The sequence below is a fragment of the Schistocerca nitens genome, chromosome 6, assembly GCF_023898315.1.
Source record: "Schistocerca nitens isolate TAMUIC-IGC-003100 chromosome 6, iqSchNite1.1, whole genome shotgun sequence".
Taxonomy (NCBI): Eukaryota; Metazoa; Arthropoda; class Insecta; order Orthoptera; family Acrididae; genus Schistocerca; species Schistocerca nitens.
The window spans coordinates 678,140,219-678,162,267 of record NC_064619.1 but is presented as its reverse complement, the minus strand read 5'-3'; the positions used below and the strand labels follow the sequence as shown (position 1 = coordinate 678,162,267).

The 22,049-nt window shown below is 44.5% G+C and overlaps 1 protein-coding gene across 1 annotated transcript in view; it reads right to left on the bottom strand.

The window, feature by feature from the left end:
* Positions 1–22,049, bottom strand: part of LOC126262439 (UDP-glycosyltransferase UGT5-like) — a 178,401-nt gene that overhangs the window by 81,475 nt on the left and 74,877 nt on the right. Inside the window, exon 3 of the mRNA XM_049959087.1 lies at positions 10,087–10,341. Within this exon, the coding sequence (XP_049815044.1) occupies positions 10,087–10,341 (255 nt within the window). The remainder of the gene's footprint in view (positions 1–10,086; positions 10,342–22,049) is intronic.

Below are 22,049 nucleotides of genomic sequence, written 5' to 3'. Positions count from 1 at the left end.
TGCAAAATTTGTGATCCCTTTATGCCTCAGAACATGTCCTACCAACCGGTCCCTTCTTCTTGTCGAGTTTTGCCACAAACTCCTCTTCTCCCCAATTCTATTCAATACCTCGTCATTAGTTACGTGATCTACCCACCTTATCTTCAGCATTCTTCTGTAGCACCACATTTCGAAAGCTTCTATTCTCTTCTTGTCCAAACTGGTTATCGTCCATGTTTCACTTCCATACATGGCTACACTCCATACAAATACTTTCAGAAACGACTTCCTGACACTTAAATCTATACTCGATGTTAACAAATTTCTCTTCTTCAGAAACGCTTTCCTTGCCATTGCCAGTCTACATTTTATATCCTCCCTACTTCGACCATCATCAGTTATTTTGCTCCCCAAATAGCAAAACTCCTTTACTACTTTAAGTGTCTCATTTCCTAATCTAATTCCCTCAGCATCACCCAATTTAATTCGACTACATTCCATTATCCTCGTTTTGATTTTGTTGATGTTCATCTTATATCATCCTTTCAAGACACTGTCCATTCCGTTCAACTGCCCTTCCAAGCCCTTTGCTGTCTCTGACAGAATTACAATGTCATTGGCGAACCTCAACGTTTTTATTTCTTCTCCATGGATTGTAATACCTACTCCGAATTTTTCTTTTATTTCCTTTGCTGCTTGCTCAATAAACAGATTGAATAACATCGGGGGCAGGCTACAACCCTGTCTCACTCCCGTCCCAACCACTGCTTCCCTTTCATGCCCCTCGACTCTTATAACTGCCATCTGGTTCCTGTACAAATTGTAAATAGACTTTCGCTCCCTGTATTTTACCCCTGCCACCTTTAGAATTTGAAAGAGAGTGTTCCAGTCAACATTGTCAAAAGCTTTCTCGAAGTCCACAAATGATAGAAACGTAGATTTGCCTTTCGTTAATCTATTTTCTAAGATAAGTCGTAGGGTCAGTACTGCCTCACATGTTCCAACATTTCTGCGGAATCCAAACTGATCTTCGCCGAGGTCGGCTTCTACCAGTTTTTCCATTCGTCTATAAAGAATTCGCGTTAGTATTTTGCAGCTGTGACTTGTTAAACTGATAGTTCGGTAATTTTCACATCTGTCAACACCTGCTTTCTTTGGGATTGGAATTATTATATTCTTCCTGAAGTCTGAGGGTATTTCATCTGTATCATACATCTTGCTCACCATATGGTAGAGTTTTGTCAGGTCTGGCTCTCCAAAGGCTGTCAGTAATTCTAACGGAAGGCCGTCAGTAGTTCCAATGGAATGTTGTCTACTCCTGGGGCCTTGTTTCGACACAGGTCTTTCAATGCTCTGTCAAACTCTTCACGCAGTATCGTATCTCCCATTTCATCTTCATCTACATCCTCTTCCATTTCCATAATATTGTCCTCAAGTACATCGCCCTTGTATAGACCATCTATATACTCCTTCCACCTTTCTGCTTTCCCTTCTTTGCTTAGAACTGGGTTCCCATCTGAGCTCTTGATATTCATACAAGTAGTTCTCTTTTCTCCAAAGGTCTCTCTAATTTTCCTGTAGACAGTATCTATCGTACCCCTAGTGAGATAGGCCTCTACATCCTTACATTTGTCCTCTAGCCATCCCGGCTTAGCCATTTTGCACTTCCTGTCGATCTCATTTTTGAGACGTTTGTATTCCTTTTTGCCTGCTTCATTTACTGCGTTTTTATATTTTCTCCTTTCATCAATTAAATTCGATATTTCTTCTGTTACCCAACGATTTCTACTAGCCCCCGTCTTTTTACCTACTTGATCCTGCTGCTTTCACTACTGCATCCCTTAGAGCTACCCTTTCTTCTTCTACTGTATTTCTTTACCCCATTCCTGTCAATTGTTCCCTTATGCTCTCCCTGAAACTCTGTACAACCTCTGGTTTAGACAGTTTATCCAGGTCCCATCTCCTTAAATTACCACATTTTTGCAGTTTCTTCAGTTTTAGTCTATAGTTCATAACCAATAGATTGTGGTCAGAGTCCACATCTGCCCCTGGAAATGTCTTACAATTTAAAACCTGGTTCCTAAATCTCTGTCTTACCATTATATAATCTGATACTTTTTAGTATCTCCAGGGTTCTTCCATGTATAAAACCTTCTTTCATGATTCTTGAACCAAGTGTTAGCTATTATTAAGCTATGCTCTGTGCAAAATTCTACCAGGCGGCTACCTCTTTCATTTCTTATGCCCAATCCATATTCACCTACTATGTATCCTTTTCTCCCTTTTCATACTCTCGAATTCGAGTCACCCATGACTATTAAGTTTTCGTCTCCCTTCACTATCTGAATAATTTCTTTTATTTCATCATACATTTCTTCAATTTCTTTATCATCTGCAGAGCTAGTTGGCATATAAACTTGTACTACTGTAGTAGGCATGGGCTTCGTGTCTATCTTGGCCACAATAATGTGTTCACTATGCTGTTTGTAGTAGCTTACCCGCACTCCTATTTTCCTATTCATTATTAAACCTACTCCTGCATTACCCCTATTTGATTTTGTATTTATAACCCTGTATTCACCTGACCAAAAGTCTTGTTCCTCCTGCCACCGAACTTCACTAATTCCCACTATATCTATCTTTAATCTATCCATTTTCCTTTTTAAATTTTCTAACCTACCTGCCCAATTAAAGGATCTGATATTCCACACTCTGATCCATAGAACGCCAGTTTTCTTTCTCCTGATAAGGACGTCCTCTTGAGTAGTCCCTGCCCGGAGATCCGAATGGGGGACTATTTTACCTCCGGAATATTTTACCCAAGAGGACGCCATCATCATTTAACCATACAGTAAAGCTGCATGCCCTCGGGAAAAATTACGGCTGTAGTTTCCCCTTGCTTTCAGCCATTCGCACTACTAGCACAGCAAGGCCGTTTTGGTTAGTGTTACAAGGCCAGACCAGTCAATCATCCAGACTGTTGCCCCTGCAACTACTGAAAAGGCTGCTGCCCCTCTTCAGGAACCACACGTTTTTCTGGCCTCTCAACAGATATCCCTCCGTTGTGGTTGCACCTACGGTACGGCCATCTGTATCGCTGAGGCACGCAAGCCTCCCGACCAACGGCAAGGTCTATGGTTCATGGGGGAGTTACGCAAGATGCCGAGAGTTTATAATTGAAGTGCAGCTACTCGCGGAGGTACATTGTAGGCTGTAATTATCGTAAGGTAGCGAAGCTTGGCAGATATGCTAGTGAGTTACTGCGGAACCGATTTAAGCTTGAAAAGAAGTAGTTTTAATTTTCTGCACCAGGCGCAAATCTGGCGCTGTACACCGTTAGTACCGGCCGTTGTGGCCGAGCGGTTGTAATCGCTTCAGTCAGGAACCGTGCTGTTGCTACGGTCGCAGGTTCGAATCATGCCTCGAGCATGGATGTGTGTGATGTCCTTAAGTTAGTTAGGTTTAAGTAGTTGTAAGCCTAAGGGATTGGTGACCTCAGATGTTTATTACCAGTGCCATTTGAACCATTACACCGTTAGTACCGCGGTGTGACTTCCAGGTTGTCATTTGACGAGCCATAACGTGAGTAAACAATATGGTTGTCGGAAGAGAGACCGTGCACTGTTAGTGAAATTTTTTTTGTGTGAACAGCAGCAATTACAGAGCTGCATAGAGAGCATCGACTGAATGGTCTGAGGACAGGCCCCATGTCATTTAATAGTTTAAAGAAAATGATAATGAAAGTTGAAAAGACGGGAGAGCTTGGTGTGGCACCTGGGAGAGGAAGGCGTCATGTCATGTCCCGGTGGAAGTTGTTGACGAGGCTGCTGTTGCTCTTGCTGTAACTGGGCACGCAGCACGTGCCCGTGTAGCGCTAGTGCTCGTGCATTGTCACGAGAAATGGGATAGTCACTGTTGACCATCCCATGGTCAACAGTGCCGAAACTTTTGCGACGTATATTACCCGTACAAGATCCAGATGGTGCAGCAACTGAAACCTCGTGATCCGCAGCAACGTTCTGAATTTTCTCTTCGGTTTCTGCCACAGATCGAAGATGGCATGTTACCCGGCAATATTCTATGGCGTGACGAGGCACATTTTACACTAACAGGTGCAGTAAATACACAGAACTGTCGAATTTGTAGTACTGTTTAATTGCGTGTTGTACACGAAAAGCGTTTGCATTTGCGGTATGTGACTGTGAGGTGTGGACGCAGATGGACGTTTATTCTCGGTCCGTTCGTCTTTAAACAGAATTCGCCCAGAGGGCCAGTCAGCAGTATCGTGTCGTCAGCACGTTACAGAGACCTACTTTTACAACTTGTGATTCCTGCTTTTGAAGAGAGCAACAGTGTGGAAAGCACTGTTTTCATGCAAGATGGTAAATAAAAAAATCGAGATTATGCCTTTCTCACTTGTTTGACTTATCCTGCCCACGTCCAGTCCGTAATCTATTAGATATCGAAATAATTCTATACCTTTTTCTTGCATTGCGGCAGATCTGTACATGTTGGCCATAATTTGAACTAAACTTTTATTTATTTATTTTGTAGCGAAACCGGTTCCATATTAACACATTAGCATATCTACCAAGTTTCGCGCTCGTACGATAAATACAGCCGCACTGTAATTATGATACCAGCTACCAAATCCGCCGCATTTTCGGCGCCACTGACTAGGGTATTACGCATTCACCAATCGACCGATGTCCCATATCCACTACACTGCAGGTTTGCTTACATGCCATTTAGCTGAGTTTGTCAACTGTGCTTGTGGTCTTTGTCCATACAGTATAATTCATTAATTAAATAATTTAGTACTGTATATAATACAAGTTTTACGCACATTTCATTTTTAGTGTACTGCTAGTGAACGACACATTTTCGGAATACCCAGACGTAATGTTATCGTACGGCGAAGCTCGGTTCAATGGGACTTGGGAGGGTCATACAGGGTGTTTCAAAAATGACCGGTATATTTGAAACGGCAATAAAAACTAAACGAGCAGCGATAGAAATACACCGTTTGTTGCAATATGCTTGGGACAACAGTACATTTTCAGGCGGACAAACTTTCGAAATTACAGTAGTTACAATTTTCAACAACAGATGGCGCTGCAAGTGATGTGAAAGATATAGAAGACAACGCAGTCTGTTGGTGCGCCATTCTGTACGTCGTCTTTCTGCTGTAAGCGTGTGCTGTTCACAACGTGCAAGTGTGCTGTAGACAACATGGTTTATTCCTTAGAACAGAGGATTTTTCTGGTGTTGGAATTCCACCGCCTAGAACACAGTGTTGTTGCAACAAGAGGAAGTTTTCAACGGAGGTTTAATGTAACCAAAGGACCGAAAAGCGATACAATAAAGGATCTGTTTGAAAAATTTCAACGGACTGGGAACGTGACAGATGAACGTGCTGGAAAGGTAGGGCGACCGCGTACGGCAACCATAGAGGGCAACGCGCAGCTAGAGCAGCAGGTGATCCAACAGCGGCCTCGGGTTTCCGTTCGCCGTGTTGCAGCTGCGGTCCAAATGACGCCAACGTCCACGTATCGTCTCATGCGCCAGAGTTTACACCTCTATTCATACAAAATTCAAACGCGGCAACCCCTCAGCGCCGCTACCATTGCTGCACGAGAGACATTCGCTAACGATATAGTGCACAGGATTGATGACGGCGATATGCATGTGGGCAGCATTTGGTTTACTGACGAAGCTTATTTTTACCTGGACGGCTTCGTCAATAAACAGAACTGGCGCATATGGGGAACCGAAAAGCCCCATGTTGCAGTCCCATCGTCCCTGCATCCTCAAAAAGTACTGGTCTGGGCCGCCATTTCTTCCAAAGGAATCATTGGCCCATTTTTCAGATCCGAAACGATTACTGCATCACGCTATCTGGACATTCTTCGTGAATTTGTGGCGGTACAAACTGCCTTAGACGACACTGCGAACACCTCGTGGTTTATGCAAGATGGTGCCCGGCCACATCGCACGGCCGACGTCTTTAATTTCCTGAATGAATATTTCGATGATCGTGTGATTGCTTTGGGCTATCCGAAACATACAGGAGGTGGCGTGGATTGGCCTCCCTATTCGCCAGACATGAACCCCTGTGACTTCTTTCTGTGGGGACACTTGAAAGACCAGGTGTACCGCCAGAATCCAGAAACAATGGAACAGCTGAGGCAGTACATCTCATCTGCATGTGAAGCCATTCCGCCAGACACGTTGTCAAAGGTTTCGGGTAATTTCATTCAGAGACTACGCCATATTATTGCTACGCATGGTGGATATGTGGAAAATATCGTACTATAGAGTTTCCCAGACCGCAGCGCCATCTGTTGTTGAAAATTGTAACTACTGTAATTTCGAAAGTTTGTCCGCCTGAAAATGTACTGTTGTCCCAAGCATATTGCAACAAACGGTGTATTTCTATCGCTGCTCGTTTAGTTTTTATTGCCGTTTCAGATATACCGGTCATTTTTGAAACACCCTGTATAAAGTCCTTGATTTACGAGACCACTGTGGCTTCTGAAGTAGACCACTGGCGTGGGCTATGGCTGCGGCGAACGCAGCAGGACACACGCTATTAGCGAGTCGATCAGGGTTGGGCGGCTCACTTAGTGGTACAAAAATTACCTTCCACCACACACGATTAGGTGACTTGGGGAGTATGATGTAATTGTGTGAAACGAGCGTGTTTACCGGAACGTGGTACGGATATACCGCATCTGTGTTGCCGTCGTTGGTGATCCGATCGAGCCCTACTTGTGAGTGCATCCAGACGGAAAGCAGCAGGAGTCAAGAGAGCAACGTGCGTCGTGGTATTTTGCGTGTAGCATGAAAAACGGTACGTTTCTGCACATGTGTCCCTATGCTAAGCTTCACCGACTTCATCTCCACTACGAGACTAAAAAGCCTGTAAATGGGATTTAGTTACACCCTGTGTAACTGTTCACGGAGCTTGGGAGCACGAAGTCCATAAAAAAACGACACTCACTGTTGTGTACATAGTTCCGCGTAGTCAGCGCGTACACAACTTTCCCACTAGAGCGCGCCCCGCTAAGCACAACAGCGCAGGCGCAGCGCTCGTCCGTCTCCGCACTACGAGATGGCGCTGCCTTAGAGACGGACCAAATTCTGCTTCCGCCGATACGCGTATTAATATGTAACGCAGCCAATGAGATCGCTGCTAATGTAGAACCTTTTCACCTCACAGATCACACTCGCGCAGTGATACTTGAACACACAAGGTATTATAACGAGTGTACAGACCTCCTATTAGTCTGCCTTAGTCTGCATTTGTCTGTACCAGTCATGTCATCCACCCTCCACAGAATGCCACCCTCATCAGCCCCACACCCTCCCCATTACCGGCCTAATCATGACAGGCTCTCCTTTTTCACTTCTTTATCTGTCACACTCACACTTCTTTCTCTTTCTTCCCACCCCACCTCACCACCTCAAGAATGTCTGCCACCACCATCAAAAGATGCCGCCAAGAAGAAGAGGAGGCCAGGAGAATGGCCTTTCGTTTTCACTCAACTTATGCTGCTCCTCCTCCTATCATTTACTCCATCACCTAGTTATAATTCTCGGCTAGCCAATGGGCCATTCGTCTTCCACGCACTTCTACTATCCCTACTACTGTCCTGTTTTCTTAAAAAAAAAAAAAACTGGCCAGTCACTTGGGCCATTAGTTTTCCAATTTCTTCCACTATCTCTCTCACTATACTTTCACCTTTATTTTAAAAAAAAATTGCACAAAAGTCAAGCAAAAAATTCAAATGCCATGACATCTATTCCAGTATTCAAGTAAGAAGGAGAAGCGTCTTTGTTACGCTAGAACTTCGCCAACCGCAGAGGGTACAATCCCTCAGTCTTGTGCCTCTGACCTCTGACCTCCGATCAGTCAGTCTGCATTTGTCTGCAGCAGTATGTACCAGTCTGCATTAGTCTGTACCAGTCTATAGTCAAGTTTCAGTCTGCACGTAAGAAGATTATCATATTCCTGTACATAGCCATAAAGATAAATGAATAGACATTTTGTCAAGTATCAGAGATATGTGAGAATAAGATTAACGTACCAAGACCAAAGGAACTTGAGATTGTCAATTGTAAACAGCATCCAGAATCAAGTTACGTAATGTCTATGCTTTTTATTATTTTAATAAATGTGTGTGAAAATTAATCAAGTTCTGTTTAAAGTTGGTCACCGTCACTCTGCTACTCTAAGCGTGCAAGTGGCCTTTCTATCATCTGACCTAACTTCAGAAGATAAACACGCCACGATAAGACCACGAGACATATTGCTGACACTCGCCTACTTCGTTAGAGCGACAAGTCAAATAATCTGATGGTGTGTGTACCGAAGGTCTTACAGTATGCACACCACACACACGAACTGTTACCCACACAAAAATTCCAATCAGCGTCTAAGTCTGAAAATTTGGGGCACTTATGGAATTGGTCGTCAGGGATGAAAGAATCAGTGAGCCACAGAACTTGAACGAAGAGCTCAGACATTTAAAATTGTTTTCGGAAAGAAACGGGTACTCCAGCAAACAGACACATAGGAGGCTAAATTCTACAAGACTTGGAGCTCCTAGAAAAATGGAGTCGGACATTGGAAAAGTTTATCTCTCGCTCACAAAAATAGTCACAGCGCTACTGACGTTAGGCACAGTATCTGTGCAGTGTTTTGACTGAGAAGAAAGACGAGTGAATTTTTGAACACTGCAAAGGGCCTACGTGTCATGTGGAAAAGATTAGAGCTCGACTTTACCCAGTGGTGTTTGTTGTGTTCAGCAATGGTTCTCCAGTTGTAAGACGTGTATATTTCTATTGTCTAATGTCAAACGACAATTTATGAAAGATGTTTATATTTCATTAATAGGATTAAGTAGGAATAATTAATATTTGTCATGTTGGAAATAACTGTGGTAGCAGGCAATGTCTGCACCAAAGTATTGTTGACAAGAGAAACCGCAAATTGATATAATTTTAAAAATGGCGGGAGAGACCGCGTATGGATACATTTTAAGAAAAGAGCGGGAAAGACCGCGCATTGATACATTTTGTAATGGCAGCAGGGATTGTCTGCACCAGAAAGCATTGTTGGCAGGAGAGACCGCACTTTAGGGTTCGTAGGAAGTCAGTAGTAAGCGAGAAGTGAAACGAGTCGGTAGCAGGTCTGAAGCGAGAGGTTGTGAGAAGCGGTGTGCCTGCCAGCCACCAGCTATGATTTACAAGAGATTATAAACGGATGTACAGAGACATCAGCTAACTATTATCATAAGAGGAACTAAAATTATTGAATTAATTTTTTGAGAAACTCAAGACTACTGAAGGTATGTTTGCGCATTGCTAGTTGTAAGATTATTGTAAAAAGTAAGCCCCATTTGAACGTTTGTAAAATCATTTCATTACCAACAGTAGATATTTGAAGCGTTTTCAGAATATAATGAATTTTTGCCAGCAATGTTGCGTTACTGATTATAATCCATCCCAAAAACCATCAACGTAAAACTTTGCAAAATTTTTTTGTTGTCAAGAAAAAGTTTAACTATGAATTACGTAACTTCAGTCAAATTAATTAAAGAATAACGTCAGCTTTGGTAATAAATACAGCCACTTATTACGAAATCCCACCAGCAGCTAATAGAGTGTAGTAAAACGGAGTAAGTATATTCATGTCACAGTTCGATGTAGCAGTCAGATGGCTATCCAGTCACAGTAAAAAAGTTAAGGAACAGTTTTCGGTTATTGCAGATAACGACTGAGGGCCACGACGACGACACATTCTATGTTTCGTCGAAATAATCAGAAAATCACTTTTAAAAAAAATTAAATTTGTATGCGAAGATTGAGAAAGAGAATAAATTTCAAAGGGAAGATTTCATTTGTTATTATTAAGCAAGAGATAGGAATGCTAAGGAAAGGTTTGATAGTTTGTTGTAAAAGGGAAGGTTATCATTAACAAAAGAGGTATATAGGAGACGGGAAGGTTTCACAGTGGATGATGATGATCGGTAACCGAGCACGTTACTCGGTGCTCGTAATGCGAGAGTCATTATGCAAAAAGAAAGATGAAAGGTAACTCACCCTGTCGTGCGCCCACGGCAGAGCCATGGAGGAGATGACGCCCACGAGCGGCGCTCGGAACTTGTGCGCGAGCGACAGCACGCAGTCGCCGAAGAACACCTCGGCGATGACGAGGTCGTAGTGGTCGTCGGACCGCAGCAGCTGCTGCACCTGCGGCAGGGCGTACAGGTCGCGGCACAGCTGCGTCCCGTTCCTCCACATCCACGCGCTCAGGGCCGCCGGGCTGCTCAGCGCCAGCACCAGCTCCACTGGAACCTGACCGCAGTCACAGTGTCAGCTCTCCCAGTCTCACCGCAGTGAGCAGGGCGTCATAAGCAGTACACTACTGGCCATTAAAATTGCTACACCAAGAAGAAATGCAGATGATAAACGGGTATTCATTGGACAAATATGTTATACTAGAACTGACATGTGATTACATTTCCACGCAATTTGGGTGCATAGACACTGAGAAATCAGTACCCAGAACAACCACCTCTGGCCGTAATAACGGCCTTGATACCCCTGGGCATTGAGTCAAACAGAGCTTGGATGGCGTGTACAGATACAGCTGCCCATGCAGCTTCAACACGATACCACAGTTCATCAAGAGTAGTGACTGGCGTATTGCGACGAGCCAGTTGCTCGGCCACCATTGACCAGGCGTTTTCAGTTGGTGAGAGATCCGGAGAATGTGCCGACCAGGATAGCATTCGAACATTTTCTGTATCCAGAAAGGCCCGTAAAGGACCTGCAACATGCGGTCGTGCATTACCCTGCTGAAATGTAGGGTTTCGCAGGGATCCAATGAAGGGTAGACACACGGGTCGTAACACATCTGAAATGTAACGTCCACAGTTCAAAGTGCCGTCAGTGCGAACAAGAGGCGACCGAGACGTGTAACCAATGGCACCCCATACCATCACGCCGGGTGATACGCCATATGGCGATGACGAATACACGCTTCCAATGTGCGTTCACCGCGATGTCGCCATCATGATGCTGTAAACAGAACCTGGATTCATCCGAAAAAATGACGTTTTGCCATTCGTGCACCCAGGTTCGTCGTTGTGTACATCATCGCAGGCGCCCCTGTCTTTGATGCAGCGTGAAGTGTAACCGCAGCCATGGTCTCTGAGCTGATAGTCCATGCTGCTGCGAACGTCGTCGAACTGTTCGTGCAGATGGTTTTTGTCTTGCAAACGTCCCCATCTGTTGACTCAGGGATCGAGACGTGGGTGCACGATCCGTTACAGCCACGCGGGTAAGATGCCTGTCATCTAGACTCCTAGTGATACGAGGCCGCTGGGATCCAGCACGGCGTTCCGTATTACTCTCCTGAACCCACCGATTCCACATTCTGCTAACAGTCACTGGATCTCGATCAACGCGAGCAGCAGTGTCACGATACGTTAAACCGCAATCGCGATTGGCTACAATCCGACCTTTATCAAAGTCGGAAACGTGATGGTACGCATTTCTCCTCCTTACACGAGGCATCACAACAACGTTTCACCAGGCAACTCCGGTCAACTGCTGTTTGTCTATGAGAAATCGATTGGAAACTTTCCTCATGTCAGCACGTCGTAGGTGTCGCCCCCGTCGCCAACCTTGTGTAAATGCTCTGAAAAGCTAATCATTTGCATATGACAGCATCTTCTTCCTGTCGGTTAAATTTCGCGACTGTAACACATCATCTTCGTGGTTTAGCAATTTTAATGTCCAGTAGTGTACAAATGATTTTCAGCTCATACTCTGCTCAGGCGAACCTAAATATTATGTGAAAGTTTTCGGCTTTTTGATTTTTTTTTTAAATCAGAGACGTCAGTGACGAATATAAGTCGGAGCTCAAATTAGATTCTGAACTTTTTTTCTTTCTTTTCTTTTTCTGTCACGGAGACTGTAGTGTAAGATATTGCTGGCACGTGAAGCAGGAGCGATTCTGAACACCGCACGGAAAAAACGAACACTATATCTGTCCGTGATAGCTCTGATTTCCCTTATTTAATTATGATGATCGTTTCTCCCTATGTAGGTCGGCGTCAACAAAATATTTTCGCATTCGAAGGAGCAAGCTGCTGATCGAAAAATTTCGTGAGCCGCAACGGAAAACACCTTTGTTTCAATTTTTCCACTCCAAATCCTCTATCATGTCCGTGACACTACCTCCCCTATTTCTCGATATTACTAAACGTGCTGTCCGTCTTTGAACTTCCTCTATGTACTCCTTTTACCCTATCTGGTAAGGATCCCACACCGCACTGCAGTACTCCTAAAGAGGATGGACCAGCGTAGGGTGTGCAGTCTCCTTAGTAGATCTGTTGTATCTTCTAAATGTTCTCCCAATAAATCGCAGTCTTTCGTTCGCCTCCCCCACAACAGTTTCTATCTCAGATTTCCAATTTAAGTTGCTCTTAATTGTAATTCCTAGATATTTAGTTGAATTTATGGCCTTTAAATTCGACTGAATTATCATGATGTAACGTGAGTGCTTATTCTAGAATTGAGAACAACTGTGTAAGTTGAAATGACAAGTTTAATATCGCAAATTTTAGCACAAAAATTACAGCTTTTACACAGTTTTCAACTCGACGACATAAAAACAGCGCAACGGATAACGCATCTCGCCAACATCAAAAAGTGAAATAATGCTATACACAACACTATTAAACATTAACTCTCTGAAAGAATATTAATCCTAAGCACAATAATATGAAAGTGTAATTGGAAGATTCTTTACAAAATTGCTCCTACACATACTTTATGGTGTTGGTCAGTACTACGAAAATCGTCCGATTCCGGTTCAAAGTTCGGTACTATTTAGGATGACAGTCAAATCTACGGTGGATGGTCAGTTATGTGACAAATTTGAGCGCAAGATTACCAAGGCTGCTCGAGTTTACAGTGTACGCAAGCTGGTGAACCTACAAAGTTTATGCCTCTGCACGTGGTACTGACTTAAAAGCTGTGACGAGCTGCCGACTGCAAGGCCGCCCTCTCTCATTGAAATTCCTACAAAACTAATCAGGCCTTTGCTGAACTTTGCAAAAGAAACTTTCCATATGTTTCTTGTTATGCGAGAAAACATATACTCAGTCCTAATCTTATTATGTGGCGATATACACGCACATGGTTGGAGCAGCGTGCATATCATAGTGCCCTCTCAGTTCTCGCAAGAACAGTTAACTAATCTGGCTGGTTCGTTTCTCCACAGTTGGAGCTGAACGTTGTTACAGCTAATCTCTAGCTGGATTGCAGCCATTGTGAACGTAATGTACACACACATTTCTTCTCTGCATCGTACAGAGCGTTAAGCACTCCGTTCTGCACTTGATGCCTGTTCATAGAAGAGTCTGCCAAAATTTCTCTCTTGTCCTACTCATGGCAAAACTTTCTCCCCCACTTGAGTTCATTCGTTCTTCATGTCACGGCCTTTTTCGACCAATAGGAGCATTTCTCTTATTTTGTGGAAACACTCTTTACCAATCACAATGTCCCTTCTATCAAACTGTGTCGAAACTCTCCTTCCTAGGGCGTTTCCGCCAATCGGACGTTTTGTGCCCATTCTAGAGGTCTAAATTGCATTGACCTTTCCGTGTGTTGCACTTGTTGGACACGTGATCGAAATGCGAGTTTTTGTTCGTGTCCCATTGGAATTCCTAATTGCAGCTTTCTAAAGTTTTTTCTCTGTCCCTTGTGCAGATGAGCCACTACACACGGTCCTCCCTCCTGAATCACGTGGTCAGGGCCAATGAGCTTCCTCCTGCCACACTTTTAAGTGGTTTCCATCGTTACCCCTGCAGCGCGCCTCTGCTACGCCGTTGTCTGCCTGGCTTTTCAAACTAAGAACGACTCGCATTGCCTGTTCCACCTTCCACTCAAAGACATGCATTATATAGGAATGGTGTGTTAATTACCGTCGATTGACTGTCATCCCTTTTTGCATTACATACTGATAGGCAAATGTTCCCATAACCGCCGAATTACGTTAGGTGTCATATTCACCTTCTCATTGCGATGTATAAAGCTCTCATGTGAGGTGCAAATCTCACCATTTATTCTGCCACCTTACATATCCTCCTCCTTCCATCTTCAATTTTGTACTGGGTCAATCAATGGTTGAGAAAGTGATTGAAGACAGTGCAAAATTAGTTCAAATGCTGACTGTAGCAATTGACATATTTACTGATCAACATCCCATTTTAATATTTAATTTAAACAGTGGTTTGATTCAGTCTCCTTCCTTTGCCTCGCACTTGATTTCCTGATGTTTTGTACAATTCTATTGATCTAATCTAAGGAATTTTGTCTTTCAAATATAGTTGACTACATTTAAAAGTGTTATTGAAATTCAAACAATGAGAATATATTTCTAAATTTGTATAATCTAAACATTCCCTGTTTTATTTTTGAGACTGTTCTATTTTGTTTAGCTAATTTATGTTAAATGATGATATATATGTATTGAAGTTGAGGAAACCTTCATTTAATATTATCCTCCCCTTTTATAATAGGTGGTACAATTCTCTTTTGTATTACTCATAATCGAAAACATGTTTAATTCTCACAATTAAACCTTATAAGCTATGTCTCAACCTTTTTCATGATTTTATAGCTATAATCCTATTTCTGAACCTATTTACATTCTCCAAAAATCATGATTTTACAAAAATTATTCTGTTTGACTTCCACAAACATTGAAGTTCTAATCCTAATTCTACTTTACACAATTTACATTGACATCCTCGAATAGCTACGCCCATTCATGTTTATCTAACCTTTATATTTTAATGAACACATTACACTAGAATCTTACCCTCAAAATGTTAATGGTAGGTTTTTATTAACTTAAACATGTTGAAAAAACTGCAATATTCTAAAATATTATTGACTTACCAGGATAAACTTCAAAAACATCGTTAATAATGATCCAAGCTATCACATAAAGAGTTTGCATTAGCATATTTTTAAACACAATAAGAATTGGAATTGTTTTCTTTTTCGTCTAGATATTAGTCTGTCACAGACAGTCCTTTCTCCTATCTTTAACATGATTCACTTTTTTCTTCAAGTGTTTCCGTCGAACGTGGAAAGACGGTCAGCTGTGTGCCTCACCGTGTCTCCGTTGAGTATGGTATGACGCTTGGTATGCGTCTCGCCGCGTTTCCGTTGAGTGTGGCATGACTGTCGGCCCGTGCTTCGCCGTGTTCCCATTGAGTATGGAATGACGGTCGGCAGAGATAAAGGTCTGAAGGTCTGAGTGTGTCGTGAATGCGCGGTAGCCTTTGTTCCATTATGCACATGCCTGTGGTGCTGTTGAATTGGAGATCCATTTTTGACAGCCTAAACCTTTATGCTTCAACATTCGTCGAATCCTTACGCTGGTTCACTGTTAGTCATTTCGTCTGTAAATTTCCATACAAGTCGTTATCTTCCATTTTTTTTCGGTATACCATCTGAAGGTGTTGCAATCTGCCACAAAGAACATTGAATATTTATGCTGTTAGAACAGATAAATTAGATTGTGTTTGGTAGTTAAATGTAATAATGGTCTTTTATGGGAAGGGATTTGAAAAGGTTTCTTGATCTCTTCTGGTCCAGGCTCTTCTTTCTTCCAAATCTTCTGCGTTGTGTCTTCTTCGTGCTTCTTGCTGTCGTCTTACTTGTGTCTTCGTTCTCCTCTTGACTGGGAATTAGGATTGAAGACCTGTTTAACATCGTTATCGTTTATCCGTTCTCGTTCCTAATTATTACCTCCTAACGACTTCTTATACTTTCTATTTCATTACCAGGTTGTGGTATCTTCCACAAATCCTATATGCTTCACATATTCCCCAAAATATCTCTTTCATGGTCGTCATTCCATTATACAACTGGCGGTTGTCGATCTTCGCAACTGAGAATACATTTCATGTATTTCATAGCGGCTGTGGTCGCCGCAGTTCCTGTTCTTCGGACATGTATACCTGTGGTTATTTTAACCTGGCATTCCTACTGTTATGTGACATTAAAATGTTAAAAGTTAAAGCGTAACGGAATTTATCTGTCTGTACGTATTAATGAATCTGACTGGTTTTATTAATGGTATTTGACTGCAAGAAAAGTGCGCAGTTTTATTGCGTTGATCATTTCTTGCGGTAAATTTGTAAGTAAGTGCCTTATTGAAATGAGAGAACAAACACTCGTTTTCGTACTTTTATTATCTATTGCACCACCAGTGCTCACTAAGTGAAAAACAAATTTTTTCTGAAATTTTATATTCACTGCTCAATATTACCTTCTACCCTTAGCATTCTGTATCAACACTCTTAAATTATCTCACTATTTCTCGATATAATTTGATATCATGATGTAACAGCCTGCCCCCTCTTACTGAATGTATGTTACATTCAGATCTTAGAAATGTTGTTCAGTATGGCTTTAATTCATTGATGTGTCTTGCAGTCTCCACTGTGTGACAGCATGAGTTAGCTTTATCAGATGAAGATGCCAAACATTTTTTACAGCTAGATAAAGTTTTTTCGCTACCATTAAGTCTATATAATTTTTGTATGTCTTCGGAAAATAGATGGAATTGCGTGTGTGGCAGTATAGCAACTGCCTAAAATCACGGGGTCGTTATAATGTTTGAGTGACTTTCCAATGGCACTTAACGGCTTCCACTGTCTGACAGCATAGGTCAGTCCTTGCCAAGTGTATCTTAACCTGTAAGACCGATCAGCAGCGGCCTACGCGTTTGTACTGTTATAGAAAAAATGATCTTTACATTTTGTGATAAACAATACATACAGTTTTTGATTTCTGTAAAGGGTAGTTCAAAGAGCGAAACATTCTCATCAACTTTAGCGCTTAAGTTAGCTTAGTATTGCCACCCCTTCTGTATAATATTATAGGACAAATCGTTACAGATAAATGTGGTACAAAGATCGAAGTTTGCGTTTAGCCGAGTGTAGCTTAAACTGTAAGATCAGCAGTGCCAATATATGAGCCATGTGTATTTTTTACTGTTCAAGAACAATTAAGTTACAAAGGTAGTATCATGTGTGTTTTGTAGAATTATAGAAGAAATCTTTGTGTATTTTGATAAATAATGCATAAAATTTTATTTTGGTGGTAAGATCGGATTTTCGTTCACGATCGTAGATCTGTAAGAACCGTGTCAATCATTGTCTTTGGCCGACCAGTGCTTGGAAATGCAACACACCACATTTTGGTGCTACTTAAATATAAGAAAACCTGCAGAGCGCCTCTCTTTGCGGCGTCTGCCTCTGGAGTCGGCTGAGCGCCTCCGTGACGCTTTCACTCCCGTTAACTGACCCTGTAACGAAACGAGCTGCTCTTCTTTGGACGTTCCCTGTTTCCTCTATCAATCTTATCAGGTGTAGATCCCATACTGAAGAGCAGTATTCAAGTATTGGTTGAACGAGTGTTTTGTAAGCTACTTCCTTTATTGATAGACTACAGATCCTGATGATTCCTGCAATTAACCTCAGTCCGGCATCTGACTTATTCGCGATTAATTTTATGTGGCTGCTCCACTTCAAATCACTTTATGCACTTTCCCCCAGATATTTTACGGAAGTAGCTGCTTCCAGTTATTGTTCCACAATCCTGTAATCATCCAGTAACGGGTCTTTCAGCCTATGTGTACGCAGTACTTTGCATTTATTTATGTTGGTGGTCAGTTGCCAATCCATGCACCATGTGTCCATCCGGTACAGGTCTTCCTGCACGCAAAAAGTCTCACGGAACTTCTCCCAACGTTGTGTACTACACCGTTTATATATACACTACTGGACATTAAAATTGCTACACCAAGAAGAAATGCAGATGATGAACGGGTATTCATTGCACAAATATATTGTACTAGAACTGACATGTAATTACATTATCACGCAATTTGGGTGCATAGATCCTGGGAAATCAGTACCCAGAACAATCATCTCTGGCCGTAATAGCGGCCTTGATACGCCTGGGCATTGAGTCAAACAGAGCTAGGATGGCGTGTACAGGTACAGCTATCCATGCAGCTTCAACACGATACCACAGTTCATCAAGAGTAGTGACTGGCGTCTTGCGACGAGCCAGTTGCTCGGCCACCATTGACCAGACGTTTTCAGTTGGTGAGAGATCTAGAGAATGTGCTAGCCAGGGCAGCAGTCGAACATTTATTGTATCCAGAAAGGCCCGTACAGGACGTGCAACATGCGGTCGTGCATTATCCTGCTGAAATGTAGGGTTTCGGAGGGATCGAATGAAGGGTAGAGCCACGGGTCGTAACACATTTGGAATGTAACGTCCACTGTTCAAAGTGCCGTCAATGCGAACAAGAGGTGACCGAGACGTGTAACCAATGGCACCCCGTACCACCACGCCGGGTGATACGCCAGTATGGCGATGACGAATACACGCTTCCAATGTGCGTTGACCGCGATGTCGCCAAACACGGATGCGACCAACATGATGCTGTAAACAGAACCTGGATTCATCCGAAAAAATGACGTTTTGCCATTCGTGCACCCAGGTTCGTCGTTGAGTACACCATCGCAGGCGCTCCTGTCTGTGATGCAGCGTCAAGGATAACCGCAGCCATGTTCTCCGAGTTGATAGTACGTGCTGCTGCGAACGTCATCGAACTGTTCGTGCAGATGGCTGTTGTCTTGCAAACGTCCCCATCTGTTGACTCAGGGCTCGAGACGTGGGTGCACGATCCGTTACAGCCATGCGGATAAGATGCCTGTCATCTCGACTGCTAGTGATACGAGGCCGTTGGGACCCAGCACGGCGAGCAGCAATGTCGCGATACAATAAACCGCAATCGCGATAGGCTACAATCCGACCTTTATCAAAGTCGGAAACGTGATGGTACGCAGTTCTCCTCCCTACACGAGGCATCACAACAACGTTTCACCAATCAACGCCGGTCAACTGCTGTTTGTGTATGAGAAATCGGTTGGAAACTTTCCGCATGTCAGCACATTGTAGGTGTCGCCACCGGCGCCTACCTTGTATGAATGCTCTGAAAAGCTAATCATTTGCATATGACAGCATCTTCTTCCTGTCGGTTATATTTCGCGTCTGTAGCACGTCACCTTCGTGGTGTAGCAATTTTAATGGCCAGTAGCGTATATTGTGAAAAGCAATACGCTAGACACACTGATGGGCCAGAACGTTGTGACCACGTACCTAATAGCCGGTATGTCTGCCTCGGCATCGACAACAGCGGCGACGCATCGTGGTATGGGAGCAGTGACGCCTTGGCAAGTCCCTGGAACTAGCTGGCACCACATCTGCACCCACAGGTCGCCTAATTCCCGTAAATTCCGGGGAGGGGGCGATGAGCTCTGACGCCACGTTCAAGCACATCCCAGACGTGATCGATTGGTTCATATCTGACAGTTGGGGGCCCAGCACATCAACGGCAGCATTGTGTTCCTTGAACTATTCCATCGCACTTTTGACCTTGTGACGTGGCGCATTATATTGTTGAACTGTCGCTGCCGTCGGGAAACATGATCGTCATGTGGAGGTGTACGTAATCTCCAACCTGTCTACGACACTCCATGGTGTCTTCTATGAGCTCCCCTGGACCTGTGGATGCCCACATGAATGTCCACCAGAGCATAACGGAGCCGCCGCCAGCTTTTCTCCGTCTCCCAGTAAAGGTTCTCCTGAAAGACGACGGATTCGCGTCCTCCCATCGGCATGATGAAGAAAGTATCGCGATTCATCAGGCCATACAACGCTCTACCTCTATGCCAACGTCCAGTGCCGATGGTCACGTGCCCATTTCAGTCTTAATTGCCGACGTCGTGGTGTTAACATTGGCACATGCATGGGTCGTCACCTACGGAGGCCCATCGTTAGGAGTGTTCGGTGCACTGTGTGTTAGGCACACCTGTACTCTGCCCAGAATTAAAGTCTCTTGTTAGTTCCGCAATGACTTTAACAGTCTGCCCAGCCTACGACGTCCAACATGTGTAATCAGGTGTGGCCGCCCAGCACCACGATGTCTGCACGTGGTTTCACCTTAGTTTCGCATGTTGAAGACACTCAGCACAGTACTCCTCGAACACGTGACGAGTTGTGCAGTTTCCGAGACGCTCATGCCGAGCCCCTGGGCCATCACAACTTGCTGCCGCTGAAATTCAGATACACTCCTGGAAATTGAAATAAGAACACCGTGAATTCATTGTCCCAGGAAGGGGAAACTTTATTGACACATTCCTGGGGTCAGATACATCACATGATCACACTGACAGAACCACAGGCACATAGACACAGGCAACAGAGCATGCACAATGTCGGCACTAGTACAGTGTATATCCACCTTTCGCAGCAATGCAGGCTGCTATTCTCCCATGGAGACGATCGTAGAGATGCTGGATGTAGTCCTGTGGAACGGCTTGCCATGCCATTTCCACCTGGCGCCTCAGTTGGACCAGCGTTCGTGCTGGACGTGCAGACCGCGTGAGACAACGCTTCATCCAGTCCCAAACATGCTCAATGGGGGACAGATCCGGAGATCTTGCTGGCCAGGGTAGTTGACTTACACCTTCTAGAGCACGTTGGGTGGCACGGGATACATGCGGACGTGCATTGTCCTATTGGAACAACAAGTTCCCTTGCCGGTCTAGGAATGGTAGAACGATGGGTTCGATGACGGTTTGGATGTAGCGTGCACTATTCAGTGTCCCCTCGACGATCACCAGTGGTGTAAGGCCAGTGTAGGAGATCGCTCCCCACACCATGATGCCGGGTGTTGGCCCTGTGTGCCTCGGTCGTATGCAGTCCTGATTGTGGCGCTCACCTGCACGGCGCCAAACACGCATACGACCATCATTGGCACCAAGGCAGAAGCGACTCTCATCGCTGAAGACGACACGTCTCCATTCGTCCCTCCATTCACGCCTGTCGCGACACCACTGGAGGCGGGCTGCACGATGTTGGGCCGTGAGCGGAAGACGGCCTAACGGTGTGCGGGACCGTAGCCCAGCTTCATGGAGACGGTTGCGAATGGTCCTCGCCGATACCCCAGGAGCAACAGTGTCCCTAATTTGCTGGGAAGTGGCGGTGCGGTCCCCTACGGCACTGCGTAGGATCCTACGGTCTTGGCGTGCATCCGTGCGTCGCTGCGGTCCGGTCCCAGGTCGACGGGCACGTGCACCTTCCGCCGACCACTGGCGACAACATCGATGTACTGTGGAGACCTCACGCCCCACGTGTTGAGCAATTCGGCGGTACGTCCACCCGGCCTCCTGCATGCCCACTATACGCCCTCGCTCAAAGTCCGTCAACTGCACATACGGTTCACGTCCACGCTGTCGCGGCATGCTACCAGTGTTAAAGACTGCGATGGAGCTCCGTATGCCACGGCAAACTGGCTGACACTGACGGCGGCGGTGCACAAATGCTGCGCAGCTAGCGCCATTCGACGGCCAACACCGCGGTTCGTGGTGTGTCCGCTGTGCCGTGCGTGTGATCATTGCTTGTACAGCCCTCTCGCAGTGTCCGGAGCAAGTATGGTGGGTCTGACACACCGGTGTCAATTTCTTTTTTCCATTTCCAGGAATGTAGATCGAGCGCCTTCTCCATTCAGCAAAGAAACAGAACGCTCATTGATACTACACGTAAATTCGCCATGCGTGTGTCTGACTAGCGGTCATTCCTCGCCAGGTGACGCTGCTATCGGCTGGACGGTTTTATATCGGTAATAGGTCCGTGGTCATAATGTTCTGGCTGATCGGTGTAACACTCCATAGGGTATTGTATTGTGTATTGAACAGGGGACCTAGAAACGACCCCCCCAGGGGCTCAGCATTCATTTGCTGAGTACGGGCTTGGCGATCCCGGGGTCCTGAGCTGGGGACTGGTCAGCGCCGCCAGTCTCCTGTCACCGTACACCCCGGATATGCTTCAGCGACCACCGCATGGCGCGGCGGTGGAATCTTGTGTGCTGCGGGGAATGGTAATCTTGGCTTGAC